The sequence below is a fragment of the Notolepis coatsorum genome (assembly GCF_963971535.1).
Source record: "Notolepis coatsorum genome assembly, contig: SCAFFOLD_306, whole genome shotgun sequence".
NCBI classification, from domain to species: domain Eukaryota; kingdom Metazoa; phylum Chordata; class Actinopteri; order Aulopiformes; family Paralepididae; genus Notolepis; species Notolepis coatsorum.
The window spans coordinates 217,743-233,370 of NW_028173540.1; the positions used below are offsets into that span (position 1 = coordinate 217,743).

A 15,628-nucleotide genomic window follows, 5' to 3' on the forward strand; every position below is an offset into this window, starting at 1 on the left:
CCCGATCTATACCCCATTCAACCTGTTTCTGTCGGTCATGCTTGACCAGAAAAAGCGATAAACGCTAAAAGAACCAGCCGACTGGTCAAAGTTTAAAAAAAAGAAAATCATTACAAAAAAACGTCCGGAAAAACCTCACGGGAGCATTATAGACTGTCATACAAATGTACAAATGCTATAAGGTGGCAAGAAATGCACTATAAACAATACTTTGCGGCGTAGTTTCTTGCGCTAGCTTCTGTTAGCCAGCATTAGCCTTAATTAGCGTGAGCAAGTAAACTAACAGTGAACGTTTTTACATGAAATACAGCCCAAAAACCCTGCTGACAAACGTTTGCTTATTAAATACATTCTATACTATAATAATACAAACGTTTCATTGCCTCTCTGTGACGACAAAGTTGTTTAAATAAGGGGAGAAAAGTAGCTAAAACCAATGTATTTGGATGGGACAGGAAGTACCATTGGCAACCGGAAGTCAGCCGGAAGTGCCTACTATCAGGTTGTGCAAGTGGAGAATTGCTTTGGTTGAGAGAGATAGTGCTCTCTTATTAAAACTAATAAACAAGTCTTGAGCAAGACAAGTTAGTCTGTTGTGAAAGCCAGTGAGTATTGTATGACTCAGACTTCAGCAATAATCATGACTCATGAGCATTATAAAATAAAAACACACATGGCATGGGGGAATTAATACCATAAACATATTTCTTGATGTTTCCTTTTTTTACATAAAGAGGCCTATGTTCATATCGGTGAGCACAATTTGTAACACAAAAAGAGAGATGTGTAGCCTATTTATTTATTTAATATTTTATTTATTCATTTTATTATTATTTTATTTGTTGCCATGCCTAAAATAATAGTCAAGCATAGGGCTAAAACATTTTCATAAATATAATTTTTTGTTATATGGTTATAATAAAAGCTTTTCTATACATTTGTCTGATTGAAAACTTTATTAACAGATTGCAGAATGGGTACAATACAGTACAGCTCAGTGGACTGGAGGATGAAGACCAGAAAAATACTTTCGGCTTTTTTACATAAGGGTCCTCCATTTTCAATTCATCAAAACATTTAGAGACACAAATATACAGTAGTTTCATAAAAAAAAAAAAAAAAATCTATATATTAAAAAAAAAATTATAATATATATATATTTTTTGCCACAAATATCGGTATCGGCCGATTGTGTTAGTTGAACAATCGGTATCGGTGGCGAATTTTCATATCGGTGCATCATAATCACAATCTTCGTTATTTTTGTTTTAATCAAACCAAAAACTCAATCCCTCACATATTTCAGATCTCGTTTTGTGAGAAACATTAAGTTAATACGAGCTTTAGACAGGAATTGTGTAAAGTAATATGATTTCATGCCAAGATCTGCCCGGAAGAGAAGAAAGTGACAACACCACATTGGAGTCTTGATATTATATGGCGATGACGCACGAATACCACCTTTTCACAGCCGACTCCATAAACTAAACTCTGTATCGGCTGTAGGGGTGGGAATCACCAGTTTCATCATGATACAATACGATATCAATTCTTTGGACAACGATACGATATTTGCCGATATCACAAAGTCTCTCACGATACAATACGATACGATTAGATTCAGGTGCCTGCGATCGATATGAGATGATATCATATGCCCATTTAACACAATCAGTAACATTTAGATCAACAAAAAAAAGGTAATGAAAATATCATTTGACATTTGTATTTTTGAGCTCTTCCAGACATTTAAAGGAAAATCAATCTATTGTTTTTAATACAAATAGACCTCCTGTTCACTGTAAAGTGCCACGTTTTTATATATTGAGCTTTAAACTTTAAGCTACATTTTTTGGAACTCAAAACTCACAACCTCCCTCTCCCAAACCGTTCCTACAACAATTTGTTGATGTTGCATGATCATGTATAGGCCTACATTTATTATGTATTATATTGTTTATGTTTAAATAACATTTAAACATCAAACTACTCTGACCTCATCTGGTCTTTCCAAAGACGCGCGCACACACACACACACAGAAAGGGAGAATGCTATGCTGTAACATCTACACACACGGAGCTACTGCTGTTGTTCTTGGGCGGATATGAGACTCGCCACAGGATTTTCAAAATAAGAGTATCGATATGAATCGATCTTATTACATCGCATCGATCCGATTCGATTGTTGATAATTACATCGATGTATCGATCTGGATCGATATATCGTCCCACCCCTAATCGGCTGATGCCAAGAATCCATCACTTTTACTTAACAAAAATGTTGCTTTATGCCATCAGTTTATTGTCACTGGACAAACATTAATGAGATATATAACCCACTTTTCTCCATTTAGAGAGATCTAACATGCTTCCGTGTTACAAATGCAGTAAATAAAGTCCCTTTGGTTTCTAGCATAGGTTTCTTGGCATCTGGTTTTAGTATTGGGGGGAAATTCTCAGATATTGATACAATGTTTTATCCAAGTATCGTACAGATATAATTTAGTCATTTAAGCTGATGCTTTTATCCAAAGCGACTTACAAGTACAAGTGTACTCACAGCCAGCATCTTTTATTATCTGAAGCGTTAGCACTGAACTGGGATCAGGTGTGGTGTACTCACGGCTCGGCCAGCATCATGGGCAAGGCGGTCTCTTGGATTTTGGAGGGTCGGTTGAAGCCCATCGCATACACACCCTGAAGGAGCTGAGGTTTGCTGCAGAGGAGACAGAGGTCAAAGGTCACAATGTATTATAGTCAGCAGGTGGACCTCCTCACAGCCTCCTGGCTGGGCGCTCTGCCACAAGCAATAGATCCAAGTCACAAAGAATCCATGAAAACTGCCTGGGGGTCAGCTGATAATATTGTATTGTATATAGGCTATTTACATTTAGCTGGCGCTTTTATCCAAAGCGACTTCAACTTACAAGTTCTGTATTACAAGTCAGCAGGAAGGGTACAACTCTTTCAGATGAGTAACAATGTTCAACAAAGTGTTGAAACTTGAGTGCTGCAGTGTTGAGTGCATAGTAGTAGAGACATTAGTTTAGTGTTAGTATAGTAGGAAGATTGCATGATAGTACACAGTAAATTTCACAGAGTAAATTTAAAATTTTACTCAAACTTAGTACATTTTACTCAAACCGAGTAAGATTTTGGGTTGATTGCTAGGACGGATGTTAGGGAGGGAGATGGTTGGTTGCTAGGACGGATGTTAGGGAGAGGGTCACTTACAGCCGCAGCTCCTCAAAGGATTTGACAGAGAAGAGTGGAGACCTGGGATCCCTCTGAAGAACCTCCACCTGGTTGGTAGTGTTGACCAGGTTACTTCTGATCAATTTATTCAACAACGACTGGGCCGCTTTGTCGTCTGGGAGGAGACAAAATGGCACCACAGGTTATATTACAGAAAGCATGTTTAGCCAACAGAACTCAATATCAAAGAGGAAAACGGTTCCAAGTCTCATTCTACCCACCTTTCTCGTCGTCGTCTCCCGTCTTAGTTGCCGCCGTTGTTGTTGTTGTTGTTGTTGTGGTCGTCGTCGTCAGCGCGTCTCCACTCGCCTTTGCAGACGAGACGCTGCTGGCTGGTGAGTCCGTCGTGACGGCTGTTGTGTTTGTGGTGCTCGTCTTGGAGGTGCCTGTGTTGTCGCAGGCAACGATATGACGTTTTTAAGAAAAAGTGCGAGGATTATAACACCTGTTTCAATTCCAATTAACTAACTGAACAGAAGGATTTAAACTGGATAAAACTCAACTTACCATTTTCTTCTGGTTTGTCTAATGGTTTGTCTTTGATTGTCAGGGTACTAATCTGTGAAGAGTGAGATATGACACAGATTTACAGCCTTGCTTGCTTGAATGAGCGAATATATTCCATTTCGTTTATTTGGATCCCAATTAGTTGACGCAAAGAGTCTACCTGGGAGTCCAACTTGTAAAAAAACATGTAAAGTATAAGTTCAGAGAAAAACAAGCAAAAAGTCTAATCAGGCAAATAAAAACAGACATTCTAACCAGACAGAACAAGATAGATAGTGAACATAAGCACATAAATAATAAAGTCATTGCAAATATCCACAAAGTAAAACTAAAGCACCTATGGTAATTGAAGATGAAAAAAATAACCTGAGTAACGATTAGGAATATGAGATCTTAAATCTTCGATTTTAGGGAGGCTAAGTTGGGAGTACATAATGTGATGGCATGTTTTCCAATGAGGTGGCTCTGTACATAATCTATATATTTTTAGAAGATTGGTTCTTTCATATTAGAGCAGGCGAAATATTTGGACCCATCTTGCATCATTAGCTACCTACGACCCTTAGGGGAGCTTGTGTGTGGGGCCAGCTAATGTAAGCTAACCGGTTTATACCACAGCTCATGTTAGCTAACCACTGTCACTGTCAGCCACAGCTCATGTTAGCTAACCACTGTCAGCCACAGTGTAGGGTCCAGCTGCAGCGCCGGAGAATCCTCTCAAGGGGCAAGCCTGTGGCAGCCACGAACCTGCGCTGTTTTAAGTGAGCGTGTGTTATTGGATTGATTGAAAATTGTATTAATGTCCGCCTTGTTTCGAACTGGTTATGCTTAGGCCCTCTTTCGAAGTTGGTTATGCTTAGAGTTTGTAATCAGGGCTGGTTAGCCAGTGTTGACCAGTTTATAAAAATGATTTAAAATGTTTATTAGCAACGCCAAGCTTTCAAACCCTGCCGCGTGTGTGTGAAACCCTAATGGAACGCTGGGTACCTTTGAAATTTATATCGGATATATTTTGGACCCACCGCTAGCTTTTAAGCAGTGCTTGGTGGTGCAAATTAACCTGGCTACTACGGAGCCATAAGTGACTGCGTATTCGAGCCCCTGGCTTGCATCGCAGTCACGAATGGGGCTAAGGGCTGGTGGCAGGGATGCAGTGGTGGGTGGACGGGGTACCACGCCGTCCTAGTAGTTCGCTGAGCAGAAGTACGCGCAATCGCGCACGGATGTGCACGCGCACACAAAAATGCGTTCACAATTGTCACTGGATTCGTTGCGCCGTGCGCCAAGTACCCGGCGGCCGGCACTTATCTCCATCACCTAGACTTTGCATAATAATAGGATACCGATAGCATAACAAAGGGTTTGCTTGAGCTGTGGAACCTCTCACTATGTGACAATGGTCCCGACTGCGTGTATCACTTCCGCAACGGATTTAGTTGGATTTCGGTTTCCGGGTTCGCCTGATTGGCCGCGACGGCCACGTGACGCGCCCCCCTATCCACCGCTGCTGCTGCTGCCGCTGCCCTGTGCGCGCGGCATGAAGACAGAGCCGCAAATTGAACATGCAGTGAGTCTGCGACGACAACAACCCAATAATCAGCACTCGAAACAGCTATTACCAGACAATTACAACAGCAGTGGTGCCTGCTTCGATGCAGACCAGAGAAATACTTTTGTCTTGTTTACATCAGGTTCATTCATTCATTCATTCTCCTCCCGATGTGTTCGTTCAACTCAGACCAGCCGCTCTATCGGAGATAGGATGACAGCGTGTCATGTTTTGTATATGTTTGTTATTCCGAATAGATCTACGCAGGCTTATAGCCTATAATACGTGACATTTGAAGCAGGCACCACTGCTGTTGTAATTGTCTGGTAATAGCTGTTTGAGTGTTTATTACTGCCTTCCTATACCCAGTTAAAATTGTCTTCATATCTGGAAGGCAGTAATAAACACTCAAACAGCTATTACCAGACAATTACAACAGCAGTGGTGCCTGCTTCAAATGTCACGTATTATAGGCTATAAGCCTGCATAGATCTATTCGGAATAATAAACATATACAAAACATGACACGCTGTCATCCTATCTCCGATAGAGGGGCTGGTCTGAGTTGAACGAACACATCGGGAGGAGAATGAATGAATGAACCTGTAAACAAGACAAAAGTCTTTCTCTGGTCTGCATCGAAGCAGGCACCACTGCTGTTGTAATTCATTAATAAGGATCAATGACAATGATGAGGCATTAAGTTATGCTTCAGAAGGAAACTGTCCTGTAAACTAAAGTTACATTGTTAATTTAGTTTGTATTTACTTTTCTAGTTTAAGTTCATTCAATTAAAGAAATTGTAACTACAATTACATTTAAAACATTGTTTGTTTTTCAACCATATCTGTTGACAATATAATTTCTTTATATATCGAAGGCTACATCCTGCTACCTTTTTCAGCTTCTCTATTTCAAGGCAATATTTACAAAAACTAAACTAAAACTAGTAATTTCCTATACAAACATGTTTCCTACTATTTATTCTGCATAATAATAATCTGTTCTGTGCGTGGCATCCGGGCAGTTCCCATATTACGACTGCACCACTGGCTGGTGGTCTATCGCCCTGCTCTAAAGATAAACTCTAAGCATAACCGACTCGACAGAGGGCCTAATCATAACCAGTTCGAAACAAGGCGGACATTAATACAATTTTCAATCAATCAATCAATTCAATAACACACGCTCACTTAAAATAGCGCAGGTTCGTGGCTGCCACAGGCTTGCCCCTTGAGAGGGTTCTCCGGCGCTGCAGCTGGACCTACTCCAGCCACAGCTCATGTAAGCTAGCCGGTGTCAGCCACAGGGATATGCTGCCAAACTTACGTTAACAGTAACCAGACTTAGCCAGCTACTACTGCGTTGTTAGAATACACGTAGCTTGGTCGTCCAGTTTGCTTGCTAAACCCTTGGTACGTAGAGTACCTAGCTAACCTTGTACCGTCTGGACATTACATGATAAAACTCCTTAAAAAACAAGCTAAGTTAGCCAAGAAGAAGCACAAACGGGCCACCGCGTTTGACGTTAGCCAAGAAAAAGATAAAAGGAAGGAAGGGTCATAACGTCAGAATAACAGCGTTCTACGCTCTGCTTGGTGCTTGTATTCACGCCGCGATACAGTGACGTGATGACCCTTCCTTGTGTTATAGTGTCCTCGCCGTTAGCTCCTGTTAGCTCAGTCACGCCTCGTACCGACTCGGCTGCAGCCTCTTGCTCGTCCACCGCCAAGGCCCAGGAATCCACTGTTGCCATGGTGTTAAAAAATAGACCCTGTAGTTATTAGTACGCTTGGATTATTTACTGGACAACTCGGCTAGGGAAAACCTAGCCAAGAACTAATCAAATCTACAAACGCAAAAAAAGGCAAAACTATTCTCCACAATGGCGTGTCGTCAAACCCGACTTCAAGCTCCAGCAGCACGACCGCTCAGAAGTCCGTGTGGAACGTGGGCGAGTGATAATAGGTTCCCAGGTTTTATATGGGGGTCCAACACACATTATTATAATATCACAAATGTTCTAGAATGTTCCACCATAATAGAATAATAGAACATTCTAGAACATCTGTGATGTTGTTACAGTATATAGTCCAACATAGGCCAAAAATAACATAATAATAATAATAATAATAATAATAATAATAATAATAATAATAATAATAATAATAATAATAATAATAATAATAATAAAAATAATAATAATAATAATAATAATAATAATAATAATAATAATAATAATAATAATGTCCCGAAAATGACTTGTTTAAATTAAATGTACACATATTTACACAAATTGCATTAAATACAATTGGAAAATGTATAATCCCCACCATTACTTGTGAAATATTTTGATTCAGGAGCTATGAGTCTGAATCTTGAGGAGCAGTTCTCTATTCTGCCTGTGTGTGTCACTAAAAACGTTCTGTAAAAATAAGAGGATGTGTAGCTGGCTGGGGCATCAGCTGTTTGATTTATTGATTTGTAGTACTGAGAGGCGGTGTCCTGAAGTCGAAGGTAACTCCACCGCTTAAATAAGAACGTTAGAGGTTCTAGAAGGTACTACTATGACATCATCACCAACGGTCCAGCATGTTCTACTATGACATGATCATCACCAACGTTCCAGAAGATTCGGGCAGAACTAAGGTTCTAGAATGTCCTGCCATGACATCATCACAAACGTTCCTGAATGTTCGGGCGGAACTAATGTTCTAGAATGTTCCTAACAATAGTTCCGTGGGTGAATTATGTACCATTACAATCACTACAGTTTGAACATTTTATTAACAGATTGCAGAATGGGTACAATACAGTACAGCTCAATACACACAATTGTTAAGGGGATGTAGACCAGAGAAAGACTTTCGTCTTGTTTAAATCAGGGTCCCCCATTTTCAATTCAGGCACATTCTACATGCAAAGTGATATTGCCATCAGGGGCGTTTTTAGGGTTAGAAAACATTGGGGGCTTCAGCCCAGGGGGGTGGAGGGGGGTTTCTCCCCCCCCCCCCCTTTTTTTTTTTTTTTTTTTTTTTTTAAACACAGTAATACGCAATTTTAGAGTAATTAGAGATGAATACTGAAGAACTAGAATCATTAGAGGTTCTCAAAGTGAGGTCCATGTCCATGAGAGGGATCTGGGCAGTCCCCATAGAAAATTCAAAGTTAACAGGACCAAATCATCAGTTTCTTATTTATTTATTTAACCTTTATTTAGCCAGATAAAACATTGATCTGGTCCAAGAGGCCCCAACAGGAGTACAAATATACATATATACACATATATATATATATACATATACTGTACATACATACACACATATACACCAATAACAAAATAAAAACAGTTAAGAATCATACACATAAGCAAATAAACAAACAAACAAACATATGCACAGCCTATGTACAAAAGAAATAAACAGTTAATCTCTAGTCTTTACAGTTTTCTTCAATTGCATAAACACTCAAATCAAAAGTATTACACAATTATCAAAACATTACACTCAAGGAGCAAAACATAGGCCCAGATTTGCACCTCTATAAGCACAATGTCAGCCTCACACTTTTTGCAAAACAATACACAGAGCAAAAAAGTATCTTGCCAGATCCAGCTAGGCAAAGAGATAATGTCTAGTATTTTCTGTACTCTATTTAAATTTTTTCAAAATTGTTTTTGTTTTACTGTAATTTTAACCTGTAGGCCTACTGGATACAGTATTTTATGTTTGTCTGATATTTGCTGAGCTTACAGTGTTATGCACATAGTAGCATGAAAACTGGGACATGTTTTGTTGTGATTCTCCATGTTGAAATGTTGACTGATTTGGTTATATGGCGAGAAAATTTATATTTTCATCAGTCTGCATCATTGATTTGGGTATATGGAGAGAAAATGTTTTTTTTCCAGCAGTCTGCATCATTGATTTGGGTATATGTAGATAAATAAATAATATTTTCATCAGTCTACAGCATTGGTCTTGTGTAGTGTTTGGTGAATTTATTGTATATTTGCACATTCTCTGCGTACTTCACTTACAGTACTCTAATCACTGAGAAGTAGAATAGCTAAATGTGTTTTAGGTTAAGCACAGCAGTGTGAGTAACTGGTTCAAACAGAATTAAGTCATATAAAACGTGTGTTTCATATAGTAACAAAATGTAGTTTTTTTAAATTAGTGTATGGTTTTGACAAGTGTTTAATTTAGCAAAGGATCTGAGGTGTTCTGATAATTGTGTGTGTGGTTGTGCTAATTGTGTGTTTTGAAACACCGGGCCCCGTTTTAAAAATCATGCTTAAGCAATCGAAAAAAAAAAGTCTCATAAAAAAGATATTAGATTTTTGGGTATTTTCCTGCCTTTGGTCCGCTTTGCATTCACATCTCAAATGCAGGGTTCACTTGCAAGAGTGAATGAGCTTTCACACCACCCCAAACCAACCGGACTATCCGAGGAAATGAACCAGGGTTCGATTAAAGCTTATTATAGTTTATCACAGTATCATGAGCATGTCTTTGTCAGTGGACACTGGACATGGGTATGGATGGCTCCAGGTGCTGCTGCGTTAAAGTGCACATCTTCAATACCTATCTGTACTATTTAAAAGCACAGTGCAGGACACACTCAAAGGTTATCGCACCTCAGAGATGGCAGTGGACATGTATGACAGGACAAAGGCCATATGTAATGGCATCTTGTGGCACAAGCTCAGACCTCAGCTCAGGAGATCAGCTGAAACAGAGACTGTTCTATCCAGAGCTTGAGAGCAGGTTCTCATGAGTTGGATAACAACTTATGAGAGGCATACAGGCATGTTATCCAGCCTCAGACCAGTTTCTCTCAGTGGAATTGCTGCAACCCCTCGCCACACATTACAATATCCAACTATTGCCAGAGGAGATCACAGTTGCAAAGTGTTTCCTGGTCAGGACAGGCAGAGATGCAGTCCCTACTATCCAAAGTGTCTTTTCCCTCCTGGATGATGATGATAATAATAATAATAATAATAATAATAATAATAATAATAATAATAATAATAATAATAATAATAATAATAATAATAATAATAATAATAATAATAATAATAATAATAATAATAATAATAATAATAATAATAATAATGCATTTGATTTATAAGGCGCCTTTCAGGACACTAAAAATAAAGTCCACAAATCGGTGAATGAAAAATTATAGGATCAAATGAAAACTACTTACTAAAAATGTTTAAAAGTACTAAAAACCAACAAAAAATACCAAACACTAACAAACTTTCAGCAAAGACAATGGGGATGCTGACATAAAAAAATAAAAATAAAAAAAAGTAAAAAAAAAAAAAAAAATGTAAACAATTTTTTTTTTTTTTTTTTTTTTTTTTAGATCCGGGGCTAGGAGAAAAACATCCGGGGCTAAAGCCCCGGAAGCCCAGGGCTAACGACGCCACTGATTGCCATGCCTGGACATAGAGACTACTTGTGAAATAGCTAGGTCTATAACCATTTTCAAATCTTCATTTACCAGGTACAACACACAAAACGGTAGCACAACCTAGGATGGCTTAGAGTAGACGACAGAGTACAGCAATTTGCAATGGGCCTGGTCTACAAGATACACTACACGACCAAGGTACACATGTACATGTCAAAATACTTCCCAAAGGTCAGTGAATACCACGATCACAACACCAGAGGGAGCTCCACAAATCATGTTAAACCCAGATTCGGCTCAAACAAGGGACTAAACACGTTTCGCAATTATACCACATCAATGTGGAACGCCCTACCCAAAGCTGTAAAGGAATGTGAATCACTACCCACTTTCAAAAACACTCTCAAAGAACACCTACGGGAGACTGCAATTCGAAACTGGCCCCTACAAATGTCCTAAACCAGTTGTACAGTAAATTACCAAGTATGGCTTTGTCAGTATTCCAATGTACAGTGTACAGTCAAATCTGGTATGTCATAAATGTATAGATGTAGCAGTATTGTCTATCTGTATGTCGTGTGTCATATATGTTATGATGAATTGAAAATGGGGGACCCTGATGTAAACAAGACGAAAGTATTTCTCTGGTCTGCATCCCCTTAACAATTGTATGTATTGGGCCTTGGTAAGTGTGCCCATTCTGCAATCTGTTAATGGAGTTTTCGTTCATTCATTCATTTATCCCGTACACAGGTGCACAGGTGTGCCGCAGTGGAGGTTATTGCATGCCTACTAGTGAAGCAGTGCTTAGTGCTTCACTAGTATTAGACTCGTCAGCAGCCGCCACTGGTGTTCCGCGCTCTTCTCTATCGGTCCTTTGCCCTGACATGGTAGAGCGGTATCCCGCCCGGCCAATGCCAAGAGGTGAGTCGGCCCGGCAGGTGGCTGAGTGGGCTGATGAAGCTTATACCGCCGCAGTACAGAATTAGCAGCAACTAATAACATTGCTCAATTGGCTGCTTTTCTGTCAAAAATGGTGTCGGGTGGTGGGGCCTTAGGGCCAGCGATGTCAAAACCATCGCGCAAGGTTTTGAGGTTATTCAGTTTTTGACCCAGCCGCAAGCTATAACCGCAGGGAGGGCCAGGATGCTGTCAACGCTTGTTCACAGGCATCTTTGGTTGGCGCAATCTCCCCTTGAGGAGGAGAGGAGGGTTCTCCTCCTCAGGGCTCCCCTCTCTGCGGATGGACTTTTGGTCTGTCCACGGAGGCGCGGGCGGTATTTGACCTGGGCTCCACGCCGCCCCACACCTGCACTGAACTGCACTGTACTGTACCCATTCTGCAATCTGTTAATAAACTTTTCAATCAATCAATCAATCAATCAATCAATCAATCAATCAATCAAACCCTTCTGTCACCAGCTGTTCTATTGGTCAATGAATTGAAGACTGAGAGATAATCAGATAAAAGTAAAAGGCCTCCATTCAAATTCTACTTAAGTAAAAGTGGAGAAGTATTTGCTATAGAAGTATCTAAAGTAAAAGTACACGTTCTACATGACGTTTGTGTATCCATTGGCTTCAAATGCGAAGGTATATACTCTTCATACATTTTTTATTTTGTATATATTGTGTTTTCTATGCAAAAATCCTTTTCTTCAAAGTAACTAGTAACTGATGGATTCAGATAAATGTAGTGAAGTAAAAAGTACAATATTTCCCTTGAAATGTAGTGGAGTAAAAGTATAAAGTTCCCTAAAATAAAAATACTCACATAAAGTACAAGTAGCTCGAAAATGTACCTCAAGTACAGTACTTGAGTAAAAATACTTAGTTACTTTCCACCACTGCTAAATGCCACACACAAGGTTTACTTAAAATGAAGTGAACGGCCTTGGAGTAGGATTGTTTTTTTTTTTTTTTTTAGAAGTCTAAATTACCACAATGACCATACTGTTTTACATATTGCTTTAATGATAACAATGGTATGATATCACAGAGTAACAACATGTTTAAAATGTCATCACGATCGGACAGGCCATTAAGGAGTATAGTTCACTCTTATTGTTTGTGACAAATTGTTCACAACACATCACTTCCTGAGTACCTCTCTGTGTTTCAGAAATGTAATTGAATCTGTGTGGATAAATAAAAAATGGTAAATGGTGCATTTATATATCTCTTTTATCCAAAGCACTTTACAATTTGTTCCTCACATTTACCCATTCACTCACAGGTGCCAACCTGCTCATCGAGAGCAGTTAGGGGTTAAGTGTCTTGCTCAAGGACACTTCGCCATGCTGCCCGGGAGGAGCGGGAATCGAACCGGGAACCTCCGGATTACCAGACGACTTCCCAGAGGTCATCTTGTTTATAAACGTTCTAAATTATACATATTAATAACATCAATAGACCTGTTCGCTGTCCACGTCAGACTCAGTGCATCAAGGGGGCAAAAGGAACGTAATCCTGGTCAGAACAACAGGGCAGACTACAATATATTTTCATAATTGCATTTGTTAGCCATGCTAGCGATCTAAACAATCAATCTATGCCAAAGCTAGATGTGTAAAAGGTGAAAGACTCACACTCACAGCCGTGCTGATTTAGCTAAACTACATCCAGACGTTTTAGTTTGAAACTACTTTTAGTCAGGGGAGTGTCATGGTTTCTCCATAGAGCTCCATTATACTTTTAGTCAGGGGAGCGTGGTTATTGAGACAGTAGGGAGTCTGCGAGGGAGACAGAGTAGGGGAGACACAGGAGAGAAGGTTCTTTACTGAGACAGTAGGAAGGCTGAAAGGGAGACAGAGTAGGGGATACACAGGAGAGAATGTTCTTTATAGAGACAATAGGAAAGCTGAGAGGGAGACGGAGTAGAGGAGACACAGGAGAGAAGGTTCTTTACTGAGACAGTAGGAAGGCTGAGATGGACACAGAGTAGGGGAGATACAGGCGATAATGTTCTTTATTGAGACAGTAGGAAGGCTGAGAGGGAGACAGAGTAGGGGAGACACAGGAGAGAAGGTTCTTTATTGAGACAGTAGGAAGGCTGAGAGGGAGACAGAGTAGGGGAGACACAGGAGAGAAGGTTCTTTATTTAGTATGGTAGAAAGGCTGAGAGGGAGACAGAGTAGGGGAGACACAGGAGAGTAGGTTATTTATTGAGGCAGTAGGAAGGCTGAGAGGGAGACAGAGTAGAGGAGACACAGGAGAGAAGGTTCTTTATTGAGACAGTAGGAAGGCTGAGAGGGAGACAGAGTAGGGGAGACAGGAGAGAAGGTTCTTTATTGAGACAGTAGGAAGGCTGAGAGGGAGACAGAGTAGGGGAGACACAGGAGAGAAGGTTCTTTATTCAGTATGGTAGAAAGGCTGAGAGGGAGACATAGTAGGGGAGACACAGGAGAGAAGGTTCTTTATTGAGACAGTAGGAAGGCTGAGAGGGAGACAGAGTAGAGGAGACACATGAGAGAAGGTTCTTTATTGAGACAGTAGGAAGGCTGAGAGGGAGACAGAGTAAGAGAGACACAGGAGAGAAGGTTCTTTGTTGAGACAGTAGGGAGGCTGAAAGGGAGACAGAGTAGGGGAGACACAGGAGAGAAGGTTCTTTATTGAGACAGTAAAGAAGGCTGAGAGGGAGACAGAGTAGAGGAGACAGTGACACAGGAGAGAAGGTTCTTTATTGAGATAGTAGGAAGGCTGAGAGGGAGACAGAGTAAGAGAGACACGGGAGAGAAGGTTCCTTATTGAGACAGTAGGGAGGCTGAGAGGGAGACAGAGTAAAAGAGACACGGGAGAGAAGGTTCTTTATTGAGACAGTAGGAAGGCTGAGAGGGAGACAGGGTAGGGGAGACACAGGAGAGAAGGTTCTTTATTGAGATAGTAGGAAGGCTGAGAGGGAGACAGAGTAAGAGAGACACAGGAGAGAAGGTTCCTTATTGAGACAGTAGGGAGGCTGAGAGAGAGACAGAGTAAGAGAGACACAGGAGAGAAGGTTTTTTATTGAGACAGTAGGAAGGCTGAGAGGGAGACAGAGTAGGGGAGACACATGAGAGAAGGTTCTTTATTGAGACAGTAGGAAGGCTGAGAGGGAGACAGAGTAGGGGAGACACAGGAGAGAAGGTTCTTTATTCAGTATGGTAGAAAGGCTGAGAGGGAGACATAGTAGGGGAGACACAGGAGAGAAGGTTCTTTATTGAGACAGTAGGAAGGCTGAGAGGGAGACAGAGTAGAGGAGACACATGAGAGAAGGTTCTTTATTGAGACAGTAGGAAGGCTGAGAGGGAGACAGAGTAAGAGAGACACAGGAGAGAAGGTTCTTTGTTGAGACAGTAGGGAGGCTGAAAGGGAGACAGAGTAGGGGAGACACAGGAGAGAAGGTTCTTTATTGAGACAGTAAAGAAGGCTGAGAGGGAGACAGAGTAGAGGAGACAGTGACACAGGAGAGAAGGTTCTTTATTGAGATAGTAGGAAGGCTGAGAGGGAGACAGAGTAAGAGAGACACGGGAGAGAAGGTTCCTTATTGAGACAGTAGGGAGGCTGAGAGGGAGACAGAGTAAAAGAGACACGGGAGAGAAGGTTCTTTATTGAGACAGTAGGAAGGCTGAGAGGGAGACAGGGTAGGGGAGACACAGGAGAGAAGGTTCTTTATTGAGATAGTAGGAAGGCTGAGAGGGAGACAGAGTAAGAGAGACACAGGAGAGAAGGTTCCTTATTGAGACAGTAGGGAGGCTGAGAGAGAGACAGAGTAAGAGAGACACAGGAGAGAAGGTTTTTTATTGAGACAGTAGGAAGGCTGAGAGGGAGACAGAGTAGGGGAGACAGGAGAGGGTTCTTTATTGAGACAGAGTAGAGGATACACAGGAGAGATGGTTCTTTATTGAGACAGTAGG

General features: G+C 40.6%; 1 protein-coding gene and 1 pseudogene across 2 annotated transcripts in view; both read right to left on the reverse strand.

Annotated features, from left to right (window-relative positions):
• LOC311247756 (ATP-dependent RNA helicase DDX19A-like) overlaps positions 1 to 7,230 on the reverse strand; it is a 42,309-nt gene extending 35,079 nt beyond the window's left edge. The window contains exons 1-5 of the mRNA XM_084338758.1: positions 7,009 to 7,230; positions 3,764 to 3,815; positions 3,478 to 3,642; positions 3,236 to 3,371; positions 2,625 to 2,717 (exon numbers count right to left, since the gene is read on the reverse strand). Coding sequence (XP_084194884.1) covers positions 2,625 to 2,717; positions 3,236 to 3,371; positions 3,478 to 3,642; positions 3,764 to 3,815; positions 7,009 to 7,068 — 506 coding nt within the window. The 5' untranslated portion in view covers positions 7,069 to 7,230. The remainder of the gene's footprint in view (positions 1 to 2,624; positions 2,718 to 3,235; positions 3,372 to 3,477; positions 3,643 to 3,763; positions 3,816 to 7,008) is intronic.
• Positions 1 to 15,628, reverse strand: part of LOC311247754 — a 186,661-nt pseudogene that overhangs the window by 136,855 nt on the left and 34,178 nt on the right. The gene's annotated exons all lie outside the window — the stretch shown is intronic.